The following is a 23728-nucleotide window of genomic DNA, read 5'->3' on the forward strand; positions in this document are numbered from 1 at the left end:
TACCTTCTTCCCCCCTCACCCCCCCATGCTTTTAGAGATCTGTGCCTAGCTTCCCTTTCCATTTTTAAAAAAAAAAAAATCACCTGCAAAGCCATGAACATCCCATTTCCAGAACTGTCAGTGTGTAGGAATTCAGTGTCAGGAATCTCTGGTGTGAGATTTTTCTCAGGATGTGGCTCCTACTCTTCCCCTACCTCCCCCAAATCAATTTTAGCTTGTAAGCTGTGTAACACCTCATGTGCTTTTATGTAATCACATTTATTTTGGTAACTGGTCTAATTGTATGTTAAAGGATATTTCACATCAGCCCACAGTTCCAAGCTGCTATTATAGCTTAGCTTTTAAAGCTGTTTCTCACTTTTAAAATTCCCTAGAAAACATTTCCTAATGCAGTTGATATATGCTTATATGTAAGAGCGCTTCAAACCTTTTCACTGCCAGAAATCTCAAATTTATCGTGCTATTTCTGCTTTAAAAAAATAAGTAAGTTGTCTTTATGTGAGTGCTGGAACTCTCTTTTAGGCCGTTATTTCTATATTGCTGGTGCTGAATTGCTGAATCCTGTTTCCTTTGATTTGAGGGTGAATTTCAATTTAATCCAAGCTTGTTTCTTTGTACTGGGTATCTTCAGGTCTATGACACTTAGAAAAATCCATGTTTATCAGTTACAGTACAAGTGTTGAGGAGAGATGCGCCACTTCTACTGACTTTACATGTAGCCTTCTTTTTCAAGCCTCAGTTTCTGTTCATCTCCCTATCTTTTGACTGGAGGGTGCCAGCAGTACGTGTGAAAACATGGAGGAGAACTCTAATATTTTTTAAAACATAAGTGCTGAACCTATTCCAGTATGGTGAGATGCCACTCATGTAACTAAGATGTCTCATGTGCATGTGACGAAGAAGAAATTTTGCCCCAAATCATGGTAAGCTGTTGTGTGCAGCCAGTAGTCCTCTGTCTGCTCACTTACCTAAGAACTTGAATCCTTCAGCTCCTCCTGAAGTAATTTATTACTTATTAAAGTAATTTTTTTTTAAAGCGTTATCTGTCGTGCTTACTGTTGCCCATGCTTTTATGCCTGTGGCAGATAGGAATCCCATCCTTACCTGCTCTTTATTCTTGTGTTATGAGGGACTTGAGCACTAAAGACTCCCCCTTTAACATGAGGCTTCTCCCGAAACAGTCAGCTGTAGCATGCGTGTTCGTGTGTCAGCAGCCCAGCTACTGATGGACAGTTCATAGAGACAATAATACAGGAGGTCTTTGTGGATGAAATCCCAGTCGTGAAAGGTGTCTGTGGCTTTTTTCTGTGTTACCTGACATCTAACTGGTTTTCAGGCTTTTAACAGATTTAATTTCAGCGTTGGACAAGTCTGAAGTACGGTATGGGCGTGCAGTTAGTGGTGTGCGTGCAACTTCTCCCATCCTTGGGTGCTGATGAAGTTAAGCTGCTTTGTGTACGCATTCTCTTTTTTTGAAGCAGGTTTTACAAGTATGGTTAGTTCGGTCTCTGTTAAATGATTTATGATGTTTAATTTACTTATGTGGATTTTTTTTAAAGCATAGCTTCTTCAGTGATTTTACTAGAAATTGCTGTAATAAATTAAAAATGGTAGCAAGAAGCAGTAGCTAGGTCCACAGTCATCTTTAACCACTTATGTGGTTATCCTGCTGTGAACTTCTTGAAGTGCTAGCTTTTGATACCTTCCTAGAATAAGTGCTCCTGTGAAGTACAAGTTATTGAAGTAATTAATATGGATTAATGATAGAAAGGAGCTGTGATTCGATGATCTAATGGATCTTCCTGCCTGTACACTCCCTGTGTTTCTCTCTCGGTATTTCGGAAGGCTTCATCTGCTTGGCTACTATCCTGCTCAGCACTTGTTTGCTATTACATTTGCGAGGAAGCTATGGCTTCAGTGGGTGCTGAAGGGTTCAGTTTATATGATGTCTGTATCATAATAATGTGCTGCAGCTGATGTGAGTTCCGAGTGGCCTTACTCTGCAATGCCATGCCTGAAGCCTTCAGCAAATCTGATCGAGCCCATTGTCAGCTGCGGAATCTGCTTCTACCTGTGATGTCCTGTGTTCCCCACTTGTCCGAGATCTGTGTGGAAGTGAGTTTGTACCGTGATGCACAGTGACAGCAGAGCTGTCCAGCAGTAGAGTTCTCTCCCTCCGTCCCTGATTTTGGGACCACCCACTACATAGATGGCTTCCTGCGTTTCCAAAGTCAATCAGCTGTGTAGACCTAGTTGCTGTCTTTTGGTAAACTGTTCTGCCTCTGAGAAACCTGTTTCAAGATTTCCTGAGTTATGTGAAGAGCTCAAAAAAAAACAAACAGGAAAAAAATACATCTATATTTTTGTCATAACAAAGGTTTGAAAGACCTCTGTTCCTATGCTATAGCTAGCCTAAGTGAGGATTTGAAGCCCTCTCTTTTTGTGGCACTGTGTGTCTGCAGCCACCAGTCACAGTTAGCGGGGACCCTGGTGCTCTGTGATGGGATTCCTGGCCTCACTCTTCCTTATGTTCTGGCAGTGTCTAAGAGCTGGTGGGTAAGTTCTGCATCATCAGCCTTTCTGGGTTTATCCAGCTTACTGCCTCACTTTTACACTAACACCTGATCTCGCAGAGGACTTGTCTGCCTGTGCAGTAACTTCCATGACTTATTTTCTTCCTTATCTGTGGACACCAGCAGTTGTACAAGGTTGCATGTTGCTCCCCGAGCATGAATTTAATGTTCCTGACAAAGTTTCTTGTTCTTAGCTATCTTTCAGAAACCTCTTGCAAGTCTCAGGCAGTCAGAGACTTTGTAGACTGCCGTACTAGTGTGTCAGTTTTAAAAGCTCTTAGTACATCAAATGGTACTGCTGTTAATATTCAAGCTGTATCTCCCTGTTTTTGAAGCCTAAAAAGATTTTTGTATGTCAAACTCCTTTAGTGTTTGGAGGTATGCATGCTTTAGAAAATGGTATTTCAATCTTCGGAGAGGAATTTGCTATCAGAGGCCCATGTTATAGCCTTAATCTGTCATCTCAGTGGTTTTCTTGTTGTTACATTTCTATTTTTTAAGCTCTGAAGTATTGGAATAAATGTTTTTTTTTTTTTTGGGGGGGTGGTGATGGGACACACTGAGTTTCATCTGAAGATGAAATGGAGATCTAACTGTATGTAGTAACAGAAGCAAATGCGAAGTGAGAAGTTAGATGAAAGTTCATAGCAAGGGGAAAGTTACAAGCAGACTACCTACCCACGTTGCTGGTAGTTCACAGGGATGCTCCTCAAATCTCTTTGCAGACAAAGCAACAAAAACCAGTGATATTAACAGAATTAAAGAGTAGTTGTGTTTCCTGTGCTGTGCTTCAGATTTTGTGTGCGTCTTTTAAGTATGGAAAGGTGTGTGCGCCTCAGAGAGGGGCGTGGATACTGGAAAAACTGTTAATTAAAAGTAAATTCCAAATGCTTCAATAAAAAAAATAGCATTAGAGATTATTTTTTCATTTACATTTTATATATTTTTATTACTCTAATGAATTTAATATCTTAAACTTCTCTAAAGCTGAAAGCCAGTAGAAATAGAACTGTAACATTGCTTGGCATTTCAGATTGGTATTGTAGTTTATCGGTATATGGCATCATATTAATATAATTGTTTTCTTTCCTGATACTAATTCATACTGACATAAAGCTTTTGGTACAGGTAAAATGCATAAAGAGGACGTAGCAGCATTACTATATTGATGAAATAGGAGCTTCTCACAGCGCGTGTGAGCAGGTTCTCAAATTTTACAGCTTTGATGTTTAGTTTTGCAGCAGTAGCACATTAGGTGTTTAGCAAACACACTGCTTCTATGAAAAAAAAACCCTTTTTGTGAGCATGTGTTAGCTTACAGTAATGGTGTTTGAGTATTTTTCAGCAATAGTCGTTCATTACCACACATGGAACATTGTATGTGGTTTAATGTCATTGTTTTACAATAATGTTGTATCTCTATTTGAACAGAGCCATTGTTTGGGAGGAGGCAGCTGTTTGGAAAAGGAAATAATGGAGAGCTTGCTAATTGCTGAAGTGTTTCAAGAAAGTGATTATTGACTGGTCTAGATGAACTCTTTTTCAGAATTGTCCTCTAGGTTTAGCTTGCAGGAAAGTTAAAATAAGTGTTTGATCTCTAACAGTCTTAATATACTCACGTTTTGAAACAAATTCTGAAAACAAAAGCAGCAGTTGAAACCTTTTTTCTCTTTAAGCTTAGAGACCCATAAACAATGATGCTAGGAAAAAAAAGTGTAAGACTGAAGTGAATTTCAATTCATTTGCTAGAACTATGGGTAAAGTTAGAAGCTTCTTGTTAGCAAAAGTCTTGCTGAACTTCAGCATTTTCTCTTAAGTACCGGCTTCTTGAAAGTATGCTGGCCAAGTGATTCCACTTTTTCCTCAACTTTCCTTTGAACTTCAAGTTCTTGTACTACTCATTTTTTTCTTACTACCAAGTTCTTCTTATGTATTGCTTCTCTATTTTTTTGCCTGTGCTAAACTTGCACTTTGTGTGACTTTAAAATGTTACCTGCCTTTGGAAACAATTCATTTTTTATACCTCATTCCTTTTAGGAAGGTATGAATGGCTGGGTGGACTGTGGATCTCTGAACTACTGATGGCTTGCTCTGCTCAAATGAGAGTTTTTTTTTATCTTTTTTGTGTGATTTGCAAGTGCTATTGCTTTGTTTACCTGTACGTCTGCCTACAAGTATAATTAATTTTCTGTGTATGTGCACATTACTTAAGGGGTAAAGTCTGTCTGCTTCAAATGCTCTGATCAGGCCTTTGGAAAATGAGTCCTGCTCTGTGCGGTTCCTCCTTTTCTGCTGCACACAGCTCTATCAGCTCCATGTATCACATCCCTTGAACTTGCACTTCCGTAACAGATTCCTACTGAACCACTTCTTGATGGAAAGGCATGTGCACGTACATAGGCACACGCCTGTGTATCTTATACTTATCTGCTGTCTCAATAACTGCTTTTTGAGGAGGGAAGCAATCAAAAGTGTCTATTAGTTATACATGATGCAATTCTTTATTTCACTGACAGAGATCGGTAGTAAGTTGGGCTTAATCGCTTCAAGTACTGAAGTTATTTTATAGACTTGTAAGAAGTAATTTGCTGCTGAGGAGACTCCCTTGGCAAGAAGTTTTGATTGTAAGAGTCTGGACTCTATATGACTAAAGCAAGAGAATCTGAATAAAGCAAAGTAAAAATAAAAAATTTAAACAATGCTTTTATGACAGTGCTGTTGAATTTCCAGTGCACATCTGCATGTGTAGATTAGAAGAACACAGATAGCGAAGTCCATGATTTTTCTCCCATTCTTTTGAAGGTAGGACACTATTCTGATAGCATTCTCTAATGCACAATTGCACAACAGTACAACAGCAACAAAAAAGCCTTGCGGCCATGTATAGCTGTCTTCCTGAGCCAGGTCTTGGGAGAAATGAAACTCCAGAGAGTCTTTAGAGGCTTTGTATGTATCTCAGCTGGATTTTGTGATCATTGCATCAGGTGATTATGAAGTAGCAGATAGTAAATTCACTTGATTTCTCTTCATATGAATCTTGGTTCGTTTTAATTTAATCTAAGCCTGTAAAACCACAGGGAACATCAGAGAAGAAGTATAGCACTTTAATCTTTTTGAAAGACAGATGATATTTTATTTTTTCAGAAACGTAAAGAAGTGCATAAACAGTAAATACAGCCTTGCTTACAAGGGGAAAAACTATGCATTGCTGACTGGTATAAAAAATAAAACAGTGCTCTGATTTCTATTTTTTTCTCTAAGCAGTAGACTTAGTAATAAGCATGGCATATACTGAGAAGTTAGCAGAAGCAGCTGAATGAGTAATGCTGCATTGTCCAGATATAGCAGGATGTTGAATAATAAAATACGTAGTAGACTTCCAAATAAAAATACTTATTAAGATGCACATGCTATGATATATTGCAAGATTATGAACGTGTAGGAAATAAGTTGATTCAGTAAGGTTAAGAAGGTTTGTTTCAGGTCTTCTCTTCAGTAGAACCTCAGTACTCTTGAGCTGCAGTGCTGCCAGATTTCCCTTTCTGTACCTTCTCTCTTCAAAAATTTTTCCTGTCAAACATCTCTCATCCTAAATGTCTCTCTTCTTCCATGCTCTCTGGCTTCAGTCTGGGCAGGAGGCAGTACCTGACATTGCTAAACCTGTGCTGACGGACCAAAGAGACTGCTGAACTGCTGAGCTTGTGCTGCATTCTGAGCCCCAGGCAAGGTTATTTGGGTGGTTGTTTTGCCAGTCCCCTCGTGGAGACCTCTTGGATTTTTTTTTATTCTTCTTAAAGGGTGGTAAGAGAGGGTAGTGGAGGTGGGTGTAGATATGAACTCCCAAACATCATTTTCCTTAGAAAACCAGAGAATACACCTCTTTAATGAAGGGGAGGTGCTTGTGGCTTTGCTGGGGTTGAATTTGTGTTTTTAAGACACCTCTCTTTTTTTGTTTCCTTTTTATATTTTTCTATAACATTGACCTGTCTTAGTGGTGATCTTTTTCTCTCATGCACTTTTTAGTCAGTAATCATTTTTTTAATTATTTAATCTAGGCACATTTTGTAATGATCAAGTACTCTGACATTAACTGTTGGACCTTACACACACTTTAGTTCATCCAGGTTATTTGACTTGAAACTCTCTTTAGCAATTTTATTTTTAAATTGTAGTTCTAATTGAGTCGCTATAATAAAAGATACCTAAGAATGACTAGAGAAAGCTAACCATTCCAGCTGCTCCTGAGAGCACAACTAAGGAAGTAACAAAAGATACAATAACTCTTATTATTGTCTGGTGCAAATATTTAACTAACCCAGAATGGTTTTTAGGGACCTGTTTCCCTCTCCGCCACTTTAGGAAATCTTGGAATATCTCTGATTCCAGTGGACTCTTGCCCTATTCCATTTCCCTTTTCCTTTTGTGTTTGTCCAAACTAGCATCCCTTTTTTTTTTTTTGGCTGAACCATTGCTGTACCAAGTTTAGTTTGCACTTTAGATTTCCCTGTGAGTTAACTGCTTAACTGAGTAGAACGTGTGTTGGCATGCAGTGTTTTTATATATAAAACAGACTTAATACCCGGAATTGAGTAGTGTTTTTCCTGAAATCAGGAAGTGGTGTAGCTGACACTACACTTTGCCCAGAGAAGCTGTGGATGCCCCATCCCTGGAGGTGTCTAAGGCCAGGCTGGATGGGGCTTTGGGCAACCTGGTCTGGTGGGAGGTGTCCCTGCCCGTGGCAGGGGGTTGGAATTAGGTGATATTGAAGGTCCCTTCCAACCCAAACCGTTCTGTGATTCTATGTTTGTATACACTTAGGCGCTTTACTTTTCTCATACAGTTTTCCCTTTGTGTTATTATAGTTATTCCTATATGAAGACTGGAAACTTATCCAGCACTTTGTACTTCAAAGGGCACTTGCTGTGTCCATAGGGTTACTGCTTGATTGTCTTCCATGTCAGTAAGTGGGACTGTGACTGCTGCAGAGGCATTAATGCTGAGCTGTCCGTATCTCAGTGTTGTCAGATTAATGATCTTCCCACAAGGCAGAGATGCTTGCATCAATATTTTTGGCACCAAGATTAAAATTAGAGTCCTTGCATGATGAAAGAGCAGTGGAGGGAGGTCACTGGCTTGTGGGTTATGTATTGGAATAAGATGCAGGTATCTCTGAGCTAGCTCTGACCTGAAGTGGTAAAAACTATGTAAACTGGTTTTAAAAAAAATCAACCAACCACATCTGAAAACAACACACAAACTAGTAAAACCACTGTTGCAGACATCTGAGTTCATATCCACAGGTAGGATAACCCAGTTTGGTGCTGGATGCGGAAATGTACCTGGTGAATATGGCTGCGTTGTTCCTATGTGTACCCAAATTGTGTGACTTTGTGCCCAGTCCTGCTGCAGGGCAGCTTGAAGATTGCTGATGTTCTCTTAGACTAGGCAGGCCTAAGTGTCTCTTCCATCAGCACGGAATAGGAAAGGTTTATTTACATATTTCTGTGCATTTCTCTCTATAGGGTATGTACAGGTGAGTGTGTTTGAAATACCTGCTCATGGGTAAACTGGACTTCACTGCCCTCTGGTTAGAAGTGCATCTAAGGAACATAATATAACAGTACCTGATCGAAGCTGGGTACATCTATGCCAAATTCAGTCATAGCAAAGTAGTCTTACGTCTCTAACTCTTGCTCTTTTACTTTTAATAGAAATTCAGCAGTCTGCTTAACTGAGAGGGGTTTTTATTTTCTTTCTTTCAGCTGATGCAGCCCAGCAGTTTCAGTATGCAGTGAGAGTTATTGGAAGCAACTTTGCTCCCACGGTTGAACGGGATGAATTTCTTGTAGCAGAGAAAATCAAGAAAGAACGTATGTGCTTCTTTGTTTCTTAGATACACGTGTGGAAGTTTTTCAGTAAATTATCTAATCATTTTATTCCGCTGAAGGTGGGACCACTCTGCCTTGCAGACAGTTCTGTTGTTATGGCTGTCCCTGAAAATATTGTGATAGAAATTCCATGAATCCCCTAGTTACTGTCCCTGAGTGGCTGTTTATATTAACAGTTCAGATGTTTCTGAATGCTCAGCTTCATTTTCCCTTGCTGCAATAAGAGTCATTTACTCTATCTTAGCCACCACACAAATAAAGAACAACTAATACCGTGCTTCTTTCATTTTATTATTATTTGGATTTCATAAATTCGTATTTATTTTTGGAAGACTGATATTTTTGAGGTGTACCTTAGAAATATTACCATTTGGCATAATGAACCTCATAAGCACCTGTGTGAAACCTAATGAATGCGCATTCTGGGGATGGATGGAATCATTGTTCATACAACTTTCCTGATATTTCTTGCCTTCAGTTTATCTACAACCACCTTCTCCAAGCCAAAGCATTAGACTGACAGTGTAAGTTAAATTGCAGTTACATTACACTGTACACTATGCTGCTTTGAGTCAAGTGTTACTATGTGAATCCAGTGAGGTTGTGAGACATTCTTTTTAAAAAGCTAGATAATGCTTTCAGCAGCTTCTTAGCTCTGTTAGAATGTCCACAAGCAATTACTAATTAACATTAAACTTCCTATTTGTGTTCAGGAGCTTCAGTCAGTCAGGATGATAGATTTAGGATATCTGAAGCCAGTGGTTGTAACCTCTTAAAGCATGTGTTTTTTAGCTAAACTGGAGTTTTCATTGCTTGCTGATAGGCAAATAAGCCCATCAGAGTTTCTCCAGATACAACTCTGAAACACTGTATTCTCCAATAAGCGCTTCTGCACATTGAATTTCTATACATTTTGGCCAGTACTAGGCAGCACATCAGCATATACCGTTCTGCTTTTGCCTGTTCCCTCAACAGGCAAGGAACAGTGAAGCTGATTTATCTCCCTCATCATGTTTCTCTCCAGCTTCATCTTGTAGCTAGATGTTAGTGGTCATGATTGGATACATCCCCCTAACTTTATATTTATTTTGGAGTTATGTGGTAGGTGACTTGTTAAAATGTACTTTGCAGTGGCCTTTACTGTTAATCAGCATTTCTAATGTTAAGCAGCAATTGTTTTATTATTATTTCCTTAGATCTTGACTTACCCTTTTTTAAATGTGTCTTTCTGATATGAAGTTGGTTTTCTGAAGACATCTTAAAGCTTAAAAGTACTCCTCTGAGCAAAGACTTCTATTATATAACTGGCTGTGATCAAAACTGTTACTGTCCTTAACATATAGAAGTTCTGTGACATTGAAGTTCTGCTTGACTTTGACCAAATGACATTGCTATTTTTGTTTCTTTCATTGCCTAATATGGAAATCACACTTGGTTTTCTAAATTGCTTTATGGCACCCTTACCCAGATCTATTTTCAGTTGTGTTAATTCCCAAAACCTTCAGAAAGGTAAGCTAGACTTTAAAAATAATAATAATAATAAAATAACATATTTAAAAGATGTCTCTTGTGCTAAGAGAAACAGTTGGTTGCATTAGGTCACTCGTGCTGCAAGAACTTCAGGGGCAGGAGTGAAGATAACATGAAAACAGGCAAAAGTCTGACAAAAGTGAAACAGTTACCCAAGAAAACATAATTATGCTTGTGTTTTCCAATTTATCACAGTACATAATTTCTGACATGATTGCTATACTGGTTTCAGTTCTTTAATCTATATTTATTTTTTTCAGTTGTACGACAAAGAAGGGAAGCAGATGCTGCTTTGTTTTCAGAACTCTACAGAAAGCTTGGTTCACAGGTAGAGTAATAAATGTGTAAAAAAACTGAATGCACACAGGCATTCTTCTGATGTTATAGAGCTGTTTCTGGACAGCTCGTTCTGTTTCTTGTTGTTTTATGGCAATGCCTTGCAAGTTTTTTATTAATCTAGGGTTTAAACAGTCCTCATGCTTCTGAATTTGTGTCACAGGTTTTTATTGTTAAAGGTTAAGGGTTTGCTGGCTTTGGTTCTGCTGACATTAATATTAATCAGAGTACTGTGTGTTGGTATACTGATTGGAAAAAAATGTTAGTGTATAGAAGCCCATGATTCAGGATAATGAAATAGGTAAAAGGAGGTGAAGATGTGAGGACAAACTTATCTGAGGTAGGTGAAAAATAACTTTATGGAGAATGCAGAACAGATTAGCAGCAGTCAGGTATTTATCACAATAGAATATGCTGGGCAGTAATAAAATAGTTATCATTTGTACATTTCTATTTATTTTTTTCACAACAAAAAATAATGTAAAGGATAACTTCTGTGTAACAAAAAAATTTACCCTCAGCTTGCTCTCATCCTCAAACTTTTGAAGCCTCCCTGAAAAGGAGAGTGAAGGGGAAAGAAGTGAAAAGACAGTTCTTCTTTTCTAGCTGTTGTACCAAAAGTTTCTTTCCTTTTAGGTTAGAGTTGGATCCAAGTCAAAGATGTTCTAAGTGGTGAGAGTGTGTAGGAATGCTGGTAATAGTTCAGATCTGTATAATTGTTGTTCTTAGTAGCAATGAATTTTGAATTTAAATACTTGCTTATCTCAGAGCACGCGATAGTTCATGACATGAACGCCGTAAAGAAAGTTCATGAAATAGTGTTACACTGGCTATACCGCACATTCCCAGTTTATTTAGGAATGCAGCCCCAAGTTGGTGTTATTTATATGGTAAATTAATTTGAATGTGCACATTTTAGTGGACTGGATAATTAAAAATATAAATCAATGGGTTGGTTGTAACTCCTCTTTTTTTTTTTTTTTTTTGAAAGGGCATTTTGAAAAATAAATGGTCAATACTCTACCTCTTGCTTAGTCTCAGTGAAGATCCCCGTAAGCAGTCTAACAAGGTAAGTGAGGAGATACTTGTTAGTTCTGAGAGAAGGTGAGTGTATGTTCCTTAGTTTGGGTGTCATTGAGCCACTATCCAGACTTAAAATACTTCTAGAAACCAGATCGTGTGTGGTTGTTATGTGTGAGGCTAAAAGGAAGGATACATTTGGCACAAGTGTTTGCAAATTTTTATATTAAGTGAATGCAAAATTGAGCTGTCTATCACTTGTAGCTTGAGCTGTGACTTTGCTAGATGGTTTTGTTTTCTGCTTGGTGGTGTAATGTCTGCTCATGTACTAATGAGTTTCAAATGGAGTAAGGAGAGGAAAATTCCTTCTCTGGTTGCGGCTCTGCTAGAGCCAAAGTGCTTTTACACTTACTGCTATTGACAATTCACAGTCAAAAATAAGCTATGTTGCTAAAAGGACTTTTGCTTACTATAAGGGACTTGCTCTTTTTTATCTTATTTTTAGAAGAAGAAAAAATTCTTTGCATAGTCATGGTCTTCAGTTATTTCTTGCATTCTTGAATACTGCACTACTGTTATCTTAAGACATGACTTAAAACAGCTCACAAAACTTTTATTTTTCCAACTCTCTTCTTTTTCAGGTATCAAGTTATGCTACGCTTTTTGCTCAAGCGCTGCCACGGGATGCTCATTCAACCCCTTATTACTATGCCAGACCTCAGAGCCTTCCACTGAATTACCAAGACCGTAATGCTCAATCTGCCCAGAGTTCTGGCAGCATGGGGAGCAGTGGGATCAGCAGCATCAGCCTTTATGCCCTGAATGGGCCAACACCAACTCCACAGTCGCTCCTTCCAGGGTAAATTAAGCCTTTTCAGTTCATAAATAAGTTTGGAGAAGACTAGAGATTATCTGCTTTGTTACCTCTTCTAGTTCCCTCCACCACCACCCTCTCTGCAGTTTTATGTAATCTAAGATAACCTATCTTTGATCCCCTTTTGATGACTCTCATACAGCTAGCTAGAGAGGTGACTGGAGACTGTTTAAGTACGTGTTTCTAGGGGTCCCAGGAAAGGGATTTCCCCTTGGAAACAAGGGTTTCTATTTGCTTCCTTGTTAGGATGAAAAGAGTAGGAAAAAGACATCTTCTGTCTTGAAATATGTTTGTAATCTTCAGGTTGTTTTATGGGAATCCCATTGCTTTTTTCAAATGATTTTTACCTATTTGAAAGGAAAAATCAAAAAAAAATCTACTTTGTAATTGAAATCTACTTTGTAATTGGCAGGGATTATTGTTAACGTAGGATACTACCAAGCAGTACCGTTTCTACCAAGGTCTTGGGATGATGGCCTATTTGTATTGAAAAGAATAAAGGCATGCCATATTTAGGTCAGTGTCAGCATCCTTTAACTGATTTTAGCATCAGTTTAGCATTCTTGACCTGTGATAAATGATACAGTACCAATTGGTGTCAAAATAAATTTTCTATGTGGGATTTTGTTACAAAATCAGCTTTTCATCTAGATTTTCAGTATTTTGTTCTTCCTATTGAATCAGTTAAATCCTTAGGACTTCTTGTCACTGTATTTCCTTTGTACGATGCTTTTTTTGACAGTTACAGTACACAAACCTGATTGTACTTACAGCCATAGCTGATGTTCTAGTGGAAGTTGCCAGGGTTTGTTTCTAGCTTCTGTTTAACATGCAAATGTTCCTAAGAACAATTTTTTGGAGAACAAAGTTCCTTGTACCAAGGATTTACCTCTCTCTCACCATGCCATTGTTTGTAAGAGTAAGGACAGACTTATTGATGTTGGCCTGACGAGTTGACTTGCCCGCACACACAAAGAAAGATTCAACAACAAACAGTTTAACCTAGATTTGAAATCAGTGTGCTAAGTGTACCACCTCTTCTAGTTGCTTATTTGGAACCAATATGTACAATTAATCAGAGAGCATAATATTCCATGTAAACAAGCGAGAGCCATGTCCAGGCATATTCTAAATTCTGAGATTGCTGTGTTTACATCAGTCTAGTCCATTAGTAATATCTACAGTCCTCTTAGGTTCCATGATTTAGAGAGACAGATGATATTTTGGTGTTGAAAATGCCTGTTAGAAGGTCCAGTTGTGACCAGACTGGAACAACCAGTGCCCACAGATGGTCTAAAGACACTCTTCTCAGGCTGATGGCAGGTGTCTTTATGATCAGACTTTGGTTTGGCATAGGTGTATAAATGCAGACATCAGACTTTACACATCAGATTTCATTTTAATAATCAAGCTGTAACCGGTTCCTTCACCTTCTCTGGCTGTCAGCCTACTTCCAAACTTGCATTTTTTTTAATTACAGCCAAAAAGCTGTAGTTAAGTGATTCATTAAAGCACCCAGTAGCTCATGGGTTTGATCCAAACATTGGAGAAGGTGTGGGAGGGAAGGAAGGAGTTAAGTAGTTTTCTTGACAGCCAAGATACCGGTTGAATGGTTGTCTGAGGTAAGTAGGAAATTAGCGAACAGACTCTTCTTGGAGCCTGGTGTTCAACATTTTTTACTCAGGCTGGCAGCCTGTCATAAGTTGTGGTCCCACAGGGACAGATACTATGCCCCATGCTGTGCAGTATCTTCATCAGTGATCTGGATGATGGGACTGAAAGCACACTCAGCAAGTCTGCTGATGTTGAGCTGGGTGATGAAGTAGACATGGTTTTACTCATCTGGGCAGCTGAAGTCTACCACAACCACTCTCTTACTCCCCCTCTTTAGAAGAAGAGGCCAAGAAGAAAATATACTGGAAAAAAACAACTCATGTTGAGATAAGGATAATTTAATTAAAGGGGAAAGGGGGGAGGGGGAGATCAAGCAAAGGCTGCATGGAAGCACAGAGAGAAGAGAAATTACTCTCTATTTCCTGTCAATGAGTGATGACTGGCCATGTCCCAGGAAGCAGGGCCTCAATACACATAGTGGTTGTATGGAAAGATGGGTGGCTTCATAACGAGAAGCTCCCTCTCCTTCCCCTCTCCAACCTTTTATTTCTGAGTGTGACACCACATGGTATGGAATGTCCCTTTGGTTGGCTTTAGGGGTGTCTCCTCCCTACCTCTTGCCCATCCCCAGCCTCTTGGCTCTGGGGATGGCTGGAGGAAGTCTTGATGCTGTGCCAGCACTGCTCAGCAGCAGACACAATGCTGGTGTGATACCAGTGCTGTTCCAGCTATGCATGCAGAGCTGCACAGCACTGTATGGGGCACTGCAGGGGAAGTCACCTCCATTCCAGCCAGACCCAGTACAAATGTCAGTAGGGAGAGCCATCTTACTGAGAGAGCTGAACAGGCTCAAAGAGTGGGCATGCAAGAATTGTATTATTTTTAATAAAGACACATATGAGGTCCTGTAACAGAGGCAACATAACTGAAGAGCTCAGTACAGACTGGGATCTGTTGGCAGTGTGCTGCTGCAGTAAAGAAGGCAAGTCAGATCCTGGGCTATGTCTGCAGGGTCATTACTTGCAGAGATAGAGGTGTGATCATCCCCCTGTACCGCTCAGTGCTTGTCAGCCTCCACCTGGAGTACTGTGTCCTCTTTGGGTCCCTAGAGTTCAAAAAAGATGTGGGCAGACCAGAGAAGCTCCAAAGGAGGGCCACAAAGGTGATTGAAGGGCTACAGAATGTGCCCTGACACATAAGGGGATAAAGTGGCAAAAAGAAATCTGCAAGAACATGCAAAGCTGACCTGTCTCTACACTCCATTCCCTGCACCCTGTCGCCTTTTGCACATTGGATAATGCACCTTTGCTGACCCTTTTTAATGGCAGCTTATAGACCTGCCTTCAACACACTTGTATAATCCTCTTTTCAATGTGTTGATACTGCCTTCTGCCACAACACCACAGGGAACTATGCTTTGCAAGATGGCCATTCTGTTTTATACCAATCTCCTGCTCATTTCACAGAGTGTGTCCTTTCCTCCCATAGCCATTCATCAAATCCCACAACTTTGCACGTGGCTTGTCCTCCCTTGGCCTGGAAGCCTCAGCTGCAGCCCCCTGAGCTTTTTACTCTTCAAGCCCCACAAAACTCATCCTAACTACTCACACAACAGTTGTCCATGCTCTTGAGGATTGTACCTCCCTCCTCAGTGTCCACCTTCCCAAGGCTAAGAGGCAGACCCCAGCACTGCAGAGAGCCTTCCAGCTCCCACTGACACCTGCTGCCTTGTTCCCGTTGCCCACCTTCCTAGCACCCAGCTGTGCAGATAACTACCTGTGAGGACACCAAGGTTTTCTGCTGAGCTGGGCCAGCAAATGTCAGCGAGTCCAGAGAAGGGACCACAAAACTAATTAAAGGGTTGGAGCATCTGATGCTTGAGGGAAGGCTGAGAGAGCTGGGACTGTTCAGGCTGGAGAAGAAAAGACTCAGGGGATCTAACCAGCACGTGTCAGTACCTGGCCAGGGGAGCAGGGAAGACTGAATCCAACTCTTCTCAGTAGCACCCAGGGAAAGGGCAAGAGGAAAATGGCTGAGCTCGTGACATAGGAAGCCCCACGGAAGCATAAGGGCAAAACCCTTCTACTGTGAAGTGGGTCATGGAAATACATGTTGTGAAACACTGGAGTGGGTTGCCTGTAGAGGTTGTGTAGTGCCAGGCTAGACAGCATTCAAACCTGACTGGACAAGGCCCCAGGCTACCTCCTCTAGTTGACCCTGCTTTGAGCAGGAGTTTGAGTAGGTGATCTCCAGAAGTGCCTTCCAGCCTCCACTGTCCTGTAATCCTGATGCAGGATAGGCAGGTATATCAGTGAGGTTATTTCATCTATCTGCATGCTTAGGAATATCAGCAGAACCTGTGCTATTCCCAACATATTCTTGGTCTGACCTGTTCAAACTGTTCCACTTCAATTCACTGTTCAGCAATTTCACTGTTCTCTCCTTAGTCCTGCAGCAAGTGAACTGGGCAACCCAAATGAGATCTTTCTGTCAGCATTGACCCCATGTGGAGTGTTGCGTTCAGTTCTGGGGTCCCCAGCACTGGAAGGACATGGATGTATTAGAACAATTCCAGAGGAGGGCCACAAAGATGATCAGAGAGCTGGAGCACCTCTCCTGTGAAGAGAGGCTGAGGGAGTTGGGGTTGTTCAGCATGGAGAAGAGAAGGCTCTGGGGAGACCTTACAGCGGCCTTCCAGTGCCTAAGGGGGGCTACAGCAAAGCAGGGATTCTTTGTCAGGGAGTGTAGTGACAGGACAAAGGGGAATGGCTTTAAACCTAAAGAGAGTAGGTTTAGATTAGATATAAGGAAGAAATTCTTCATTGCTGAGGGTGCTGAGGCATTGGCATGGGTTGCCAAGTGAAGCTGTGGATGCCCTATCCCTGGAGGTGCTCAAGGCCAGGCTGGATGGGGCTTTGGGCAGCCTGGTGTGGTGGGAGGTGTCCCTGCCCATGGCAGGAGTAAACTTCTCTATATATCATGCCCTTTTGTTTCTTAATGTGCTTTCTTGTTGAAGTGTAACAGCCTGAATTCAGTGTTGTGCTCTTGCTGAGGCGTTACAAATGCTAAACACAACCCTGTTGCTCTGTCTTGCATGCTGTGTTCTTGTTCATCAGTTACATGATGCCACATGGTGATGCCAGGAATTACGGTGTGGTGAGTGAGAGGGCAAAGGAATTCCTTCACCTCTGTACATGAATGTTTGTGTTGCAGTCTTGTTTTATCTCTCCCTGCAGCTATTTTCACAGCTTTGTGGCATTCTTTTGGTGCTTTTTAAAAATTATTATTTTAAATAATTTAATGTTTCAAAATGTTTACATTCAGGTAGGGGAAGATGGAGGATCTGTCAGGGGCAAAAGTCCCTCACAAATATTTTAAATCTTGTTTTCATCGTCATGGTACAGAAATCAACTTCATTATCATGGTACAGAAATAATCAGGAAGATAACTCCTCGTCTGAACACTTTTTGCTTTTAAAGCTGTTTTTGTGAGAAGAATGAGAAGTTTGAAAGGGAGGGAAATTGGAACTATCTAGATGCTCCCTCCTCCATCACTTCTTTAGGCACTTGATACAAACTATCTGATACACAGTAGCATGAAAGTGAACTTCTTCCACTTTATCTACTTGCCGTTAGTTCTGTCTTGTGCGTAACTACAAATTCAAGTAGCAATTAATTTTTTTTTTGTGGTTTGAGATAGGAACAATTGTATTCGCTTCTAATACGTTTCAGCGTATCTACCCAATTCCGTAAATGAAGTATCTCATTCTCTGATACGAGATTATATTTATCAAAACTCATTCTCCCCTTTCTTTATTGTCATTTTTTTTTGTGTGTGTGGAAGTTTAGGCTTGTATGAAACAATGAACTGCTTGTATGTTCTGCACCTTTTTTAATATTCCTTTTTTCAATAAACAAACAAAAGCCCTCAAGTTTAGGGCATCTTTCATAATTTGCATATCTCAAACCAGTTGATAGATACAGAGTCAAGGTTTTCAAGATGTTTCTTTCTTTTATCCTTTTAGACAATCCTATCAAGCTCCAGGTGTTGGAGACTGCCTCCGTCAGCAATTAGGGTCACGTCTTGCATGGACTCTAACGGCAAGCCAGCCTTCTTTACAAAGCGCTACCTCAAAAGGCTTTTCAAATACTGTCTCCCGTGGTGTGCCAAGGTCAAGGCGAGAAGGGGATACAAGTGGTAAGCAAGATGCATTTGTTAAACCTAACTTTCTACAACTCACATTGTTTTATCTACAACCACCAATATTTTTTGAAATAGTTCGATAGCATGTTGAATTTTTTGAAGAGTTTTCCAAAATGTATTTGATAGAAGGATGGAAATAAATATGCAAGACAGTAGTATATTTGGCCACTGTTGCTTTAGTTGGTTGCTATTTTGTTTTTGCAATGTTTGGTTTGCTGTGTTTTGGTTTTCTTAAAAGATTAGGACTTTATTGCAGTGTTTGTCAGAATCAAGTGATTGTGGTTACACGTAGCAGTCACTCTTGGGGTGATCAAAAGATGCTACTGCTTTTAGAAAGTCAGAACAATAATTCAGTGAACAGAACTAGATGAAATACACTAATGCATCTGTTACTCAGTCTTTTAAAACTTGGAATTGTGTATTGGAATACAGAGCCTTTAAAACTATTTTTTTCTTTTAAATTAGTACATTGTTTATGGTAGTTGTATTTAAAGCAATTGCCAAAAGTTACTGTCAATTAAAAAAATTAGATAAATATTACTAATATATTTCTTAAGTGGCTGTAAACTTGAAACTGATGTCAGGAGGATGTATTCTGAATTTACGCAAGTGTAACTAAGGAGGAATTGTTTACCAGATCATCTGTGCAGCAATCGCTGTGGAAGTTTCAACCCACTCTGCCTTTACTATGGGAGACTGTTCTGAGTAAGAGAGCTAATGGCAGATACTATCATCCTGCATTTGCTGTTGCTGGCTGGTGGGAAAAAAATAAAAGAAAAAAAAATAGAGGTGCTTTTTTTTTTTTTAGTAACTCTTCTGTAATCATGCAGGGATAGTTATAAGCTTAAAATATGCTCGATCTGTGAGCTTCTGCAGAACTTACCATGTATTTTAAACTCCAGTTAGATTCTTTACTGGTTACAGTACTCAAAGCAAATAGAACAGAGTTGTACTGGTGTGGCTGAGGGCAGCACTGGGCAACTAGAACCTAATTAACAATACTGTTGATGTGCAAGAGGATGGACAGACTTTTTCTCTCTTTCAAATCTATCCATGCCTCTTATTTTTGCTGTACTAATTGCTTTAAAGAGCAGTAGGTCTTGTTTTCATTGAGTTAGCCAGCGACAACTCCTTATTCCTATGTGGAATAGGTATAAGGACCAAGTTTCCTTATATGTAGGCACTTGCTGAAGTAGTAGAACTGTACTCAGAATATGAAAGACTATTTTCAAGAAGATATATATTTCTGTGAATAAAAAATCTTCTAATAACAAATTTCTTTTTCTTTTAAAGTTTGTTGCTGTTAACTAGAGCTTTTTTATAACTATACGTATGCAGACAGTATAATCAGGAGCATTGTTGTACGATTTAGCAATTAAAGGAGTGTGCACTATAATCTACCATTTCACAACGAGTTCCTAAAAGGAACTAGCCACTCTTGTCTACATCTTGGACTTATGAAAAGAATCTGTATTTTAAAGAGCATCTTAAGGTTATGGCTACTTTTGCCAAAATAGGAATACCATTTATTTTTTGTTTTTATGCTGGGATCTGTTTGGGAGGCAAACTGATGAGAATAAGTGTTGTCAAATTTGGAAGAAGCATGTTGAAGCATTTCAATTTCTGGATTACTATCAGCTGGACACTTGAAATCTGTACAGTCTTGATGTCGTAAATGAAGCCACAACAGTAGATGGTGCTTTCTAGCCCAGAACACGTGGGAATAGTTGCAGGGACCTGCATGGATCCTTCTTCAGTCTTTTATTGCCTTTAAATCAATTAGTATCCCAAGTCTCAAATGTAATCTAACATCTAACTAGATACATGAACAAGATGGAAGAATGTACCTAAAGGGGGCCTACAGGAAGGATGGGGAGGGACTCTTTATCAGGGAGTGGAGTGATAGCACGAGGGGTTATGGCTTTAAACTAAAAGAGACTGGGTTTAGATTAGATGTAAGGAAGTAATTCTTCACTCAGAGGGTGGTGAGGCACCGGTACAGGTGTCCCAGAGAAGCTGTGGCTGCCCCATCCCTGGAGGTGCTCAAGGCCAGGCTGGATGGGGCTTTGGGCAAGCTGGTCTGGTGGGAGGTGTCCCTGCCCTTGGCAGGGGGGTGGAACTGGATGGGCTCTAAGGTCTGTTCCAACCCAAACCTTTCTGTGGATCCATGAATGCTGCAATAGCTTTACTAAATCAAAGGTTCAGGAATTGTATTTACTCTTTTCTCTTTGCCAGCGCTGTAGTTGTTATGCAGCTGGCAGTCTGATTTTGATTAATCTTTTTACACTGAACAGTGGTGTTCAGCATTGCATAATGCTTTTAAACAGGCAGCTCTCCATTCTGAATTAACTCTGATGTTCTCCTAGCTGAATGTAGAAGAGAATACTCTGTAAATCCAAATTAAAAGCTTCAACTGCATTGATGAAGAAAGGTGAAGTTATTGTGATGCTTGCCTCAGAACTTGCACTGGTGATCGAATTAGAGAAGATAACAAGTTTAAGAACTCGCTGAAGTGTTTGTTAAAACACAGCGTGCCCCTTGTCACACTAGCTGACCTGATCTGAGACAATTCTAGGTATTGGCAGAGGCTGGCACAGGGAATTACTGGCTTTCCTGTCAGTTTGTTATATTACATGTCAGAAAAAAAGATCTTTACAGGCGATATGTACAGGTTTTCCTTTTTTTTTCTGTCTGTCTGTCTTTCTTTTTTTCTTTTTTCTTTTGCTAGGCATCTACATAGTTTGTTGAATCTGTGATCAAACTTAATTGTCCCACCAAATCTAAATACTGTTTTCTTTTCTTTCTAGGCTCTGTTGAAATAACTGAAGCAAACCTTGTAAGAGATGTTTTGTATGTCTTCCAGGGAATAGATGGCAAAAACATCAAAATGTGCAATTCTGAAAATTGCTATAAAGTAGAGGGAAAGGTACTGTACGGGGACTTGTCTTTCATATGTCAGCAGAGTGGTGTGTAAGATAAGAATAGCAACAAAAAATACATAGTTAAAAATACTAACCAAAGTCTTTACTTGTTCTGCCCCAAACCCCCTTTTTTGTACAACGGAGTAGTTTCAACTACTATTAAGCAATCTGCAGTTTTCAGTCAAACACAGTTCTTTGATGCCTTCAGCAGGATGGAGGAAAGTCACCATCAAGAAAATGCAGGGGCATTGAAACAAAATTGCCTTTTCTGGAGGATGACGAGGAAACACAGATGGTTGAAGTTCACATGTACTTTTGCCTACTTTCTTTTTAACATTTGGAGGCAAAGACATGGAATTCTATTATTTTATGTTGTGGCTGAAGTATTGAAAGGAACATGTCTGCTCTTAGCGTATTGCTCAGTCCAAACTTTTGTGCATATATGTGCATAGAAGTAGGCACACAAAAGGATACCAGGTCTATTATTATACTAGGAAAGTATAATTTCTGAGTTTAGAATTGAAGAAATTTAAAATATTAAGTCAGTAAAATCAGGACCTTGGAATTAGTTCTGACTGCTTTATCCTAGCTGCTGTGAGTGAAGGAGCAAGACTGGAGAACAACTATAGCTATCACACTGAGGACTGAAAGTTGTTGTGTCTTTCTGTTTTAAAGAGCAACATAAATGTACTGATATTAATTTAAAAATAATTGGCTGGGTTGGGTCCCAGAAAGAAACCTGCATTTCGTAAGTTGTCCAGAGGTGGTAGTACCCAAGCTGATAGTACCCAAGCTGACCTTTTCTAGCTACCAAGATAGACTCTCAAGAATTAAGCCAGTACAAAAACTTCTAAGTTATGTCTTAATTTGAGGATTTTGGTCATCATTTGCCTTCATCAGGGCAAAAAAATGAATGTCAAGCAGATGCAGGTTTTTGACCACATTTTTATTGGATAAAAATTAGCAGCCTGAGTAATGGCATGTATGCTAGCCACTTGATATCACGGACTTGATTACAACTTACAAGAGATCAGATGAGGTCATGCAGCTGGTGCTGCTTGCTTTAGTATCTTATTACTATTCAGTATTTAGAGGATACTGCATCACAATTCGGTTTCAGCTCACTAATTGCTTTTCATGTTCTTGTTCGAATGGGAAGACAGTGCTTCTGATTGCATTCAGAACTTCATACTGTGACAATATGACTTAGTCCCAAAATAGCTGAGAGCTGCTTTGGGGTCACTTCGTATTCAAGAGCACAGTAGACATGATATCTGAATTGACTGCCTTTTTTTTCTCTGAAATAATAGCAAAAAGTGAAATATGTCATTGCTCCCCTCTTTGCATTATAATGACTTCTGGTGCTTCTTGGGGGGGGAAGGGGGGGTGCAAGGGGAATGGAAACCTTACATTCATTCAAATCTTGCTAATAAATGGATTGCTAAGGATGTCATCTTCTACACCTGCAGATGCTGCAGTTTGTAATTCCTCAACACCTGCACTGTGTTAATTAAGTTCTGTATATAAATTAAATTATATATGGCAAAGGAAAGATAGGGTAATGGATTTTTCTAGAGGAATGTGGGGAAAATATAATAAGTTGTATTGCTAATTTTGCAATGGATTTCATTACTTTCTGCATAAATTCCACATCCAGTAGGCTAGTTTAAGGTGAAAACCTTGTGTCACTTCAAACTCACACTTATGCTAATACAGAGGGTTTGGTTATTCAGGTGCTTTGTGGTTGGTAATGCTGTTTCCTGAGAACTTTGTGTCGTTTGGGTTAATTTTGTGAAGTCAGCTGTCTTTCATCCTTCTTTGTTGGCACTTGTACTGAGCTAAAGTGAAGACTAGGTTGACTGACAACCTGCAGCTGGAACTTTTAACGATGAACGAGGAGTAGCAAGATTGTACCTACTCTGGTTGCGTTGACTGCATTTTAGGAAAAAAAAAGGCGTATAATTTGCCCACAGCTGCATAAGTTTGAACACAGAAAAGAAGCAGTCTTCCATTTTTAAAAAAATATTACTCATAGTCTATTTTTTTTCCCCAGAAAGTAACATACTTGCCAAGCTGTTAATTCTTGCTTGAATGTTTTCTAGTATCAATCTTCTTATTAGGTCTGCTGGTGACTTTCAGCACTGGGTAAGCCAGCAGCTTCCGATTGTATCTAACAGATACAAATATAATAACTCTAAGCCAATTTTGCTTGTTCCTCATTTGATTCTAGAGGATGTGTAATCGTGCTTAATGCTTGCCAAGCACTCCTTAATGGTAGATTTCTAAATAGCTCTTATGTCATCACTTTGGTTATAACTGTGGACAGTGTTTCTATCTATGTCAAATCATAATATACCCTGTAGAAACTGTCCAAGCAGTGAAAGCTGGTCTGTACAACCAAACAAGAGGGCCAGGGGCTGGACTCTGGTCTTAAAATGAAGTGGTGCTGCCTGGTTCAAGTCCACACTGCTGTGGCTATCCCCCTCTGTAGCTGATTTTTATCTTGGAGAATGTACTGCTAGCTAAAAGGCTAAATGAGTGAGCTAGATCTCTAGTTGGCTTGTTAGTGCACTTCTTTGCTTTTGTTTGGACTGCTCTGGTAGCTTTCAAAGTCAAAATTGTCTGTAAAGACCAGATAGGCCCAAGTGTTAAGGGCAAAAGTCAATCTCTGCCTCTTGGCCTAATGGATAAGTCATATTCTTTGTTTTTATTTGTCAAACAAAATTTTGCAAACTTATTTATGTGTGTTACTGGGCAACGTGATGAAAT

General features: G+C 39.7%; 1 protein-coding gene across 2 annotated transcripts in view; it reads left to right on the forward strand.

Moving 5' to 3' along the window:
* Positions 1-23728, forward strand: part of TUBGCP3 (tubulin gamma complex associated protein 3) — a 52628-nt gene that overhangs the window by 664 nt on the left and 28236 nt on the right. For both annotated transcript variants that reach the window (XM_035317901.1, XM_035317891.1), the window contains exons 2-7: positions 8336-8443; positions 10252-10319; positions 11319-11396; positions 11989-12206; positions 17860-18032; positions 20846-20964. In XM_035317901.1, the coding sequence (XP_035173792.1) occupies positions 8336-8443; positions 10252-10319; positions 11319-11396; positions 11989-12206; positions 17860-18032; positions 20846-20964 (764 nt within the window). The remainder of the gene's footprint in view (positions 1-8335; positions 8444-10251; positions 10320-11318; positions 11397-11988; positions 12207-17859; positions 18033-20845; positions 20965-23728) is intronic.

This window comes from Oxyura jamaicensis, chromosome 1 (assembly GCF_011077185.1).
Source record: "Oxyura jamaicensis isolate SHBP4307 breed ruddy duck chromosome 1, BPBGC_Ojam_1.0, whole genome shotgun sequence".
Classification (NCBI taxonomy): domain Eukaryota; kingdom Metazoa; phylum Chordata; class Aves; order Anseriformes; family Anatidae; genus Oxyura; species Oxyura jamaicensis.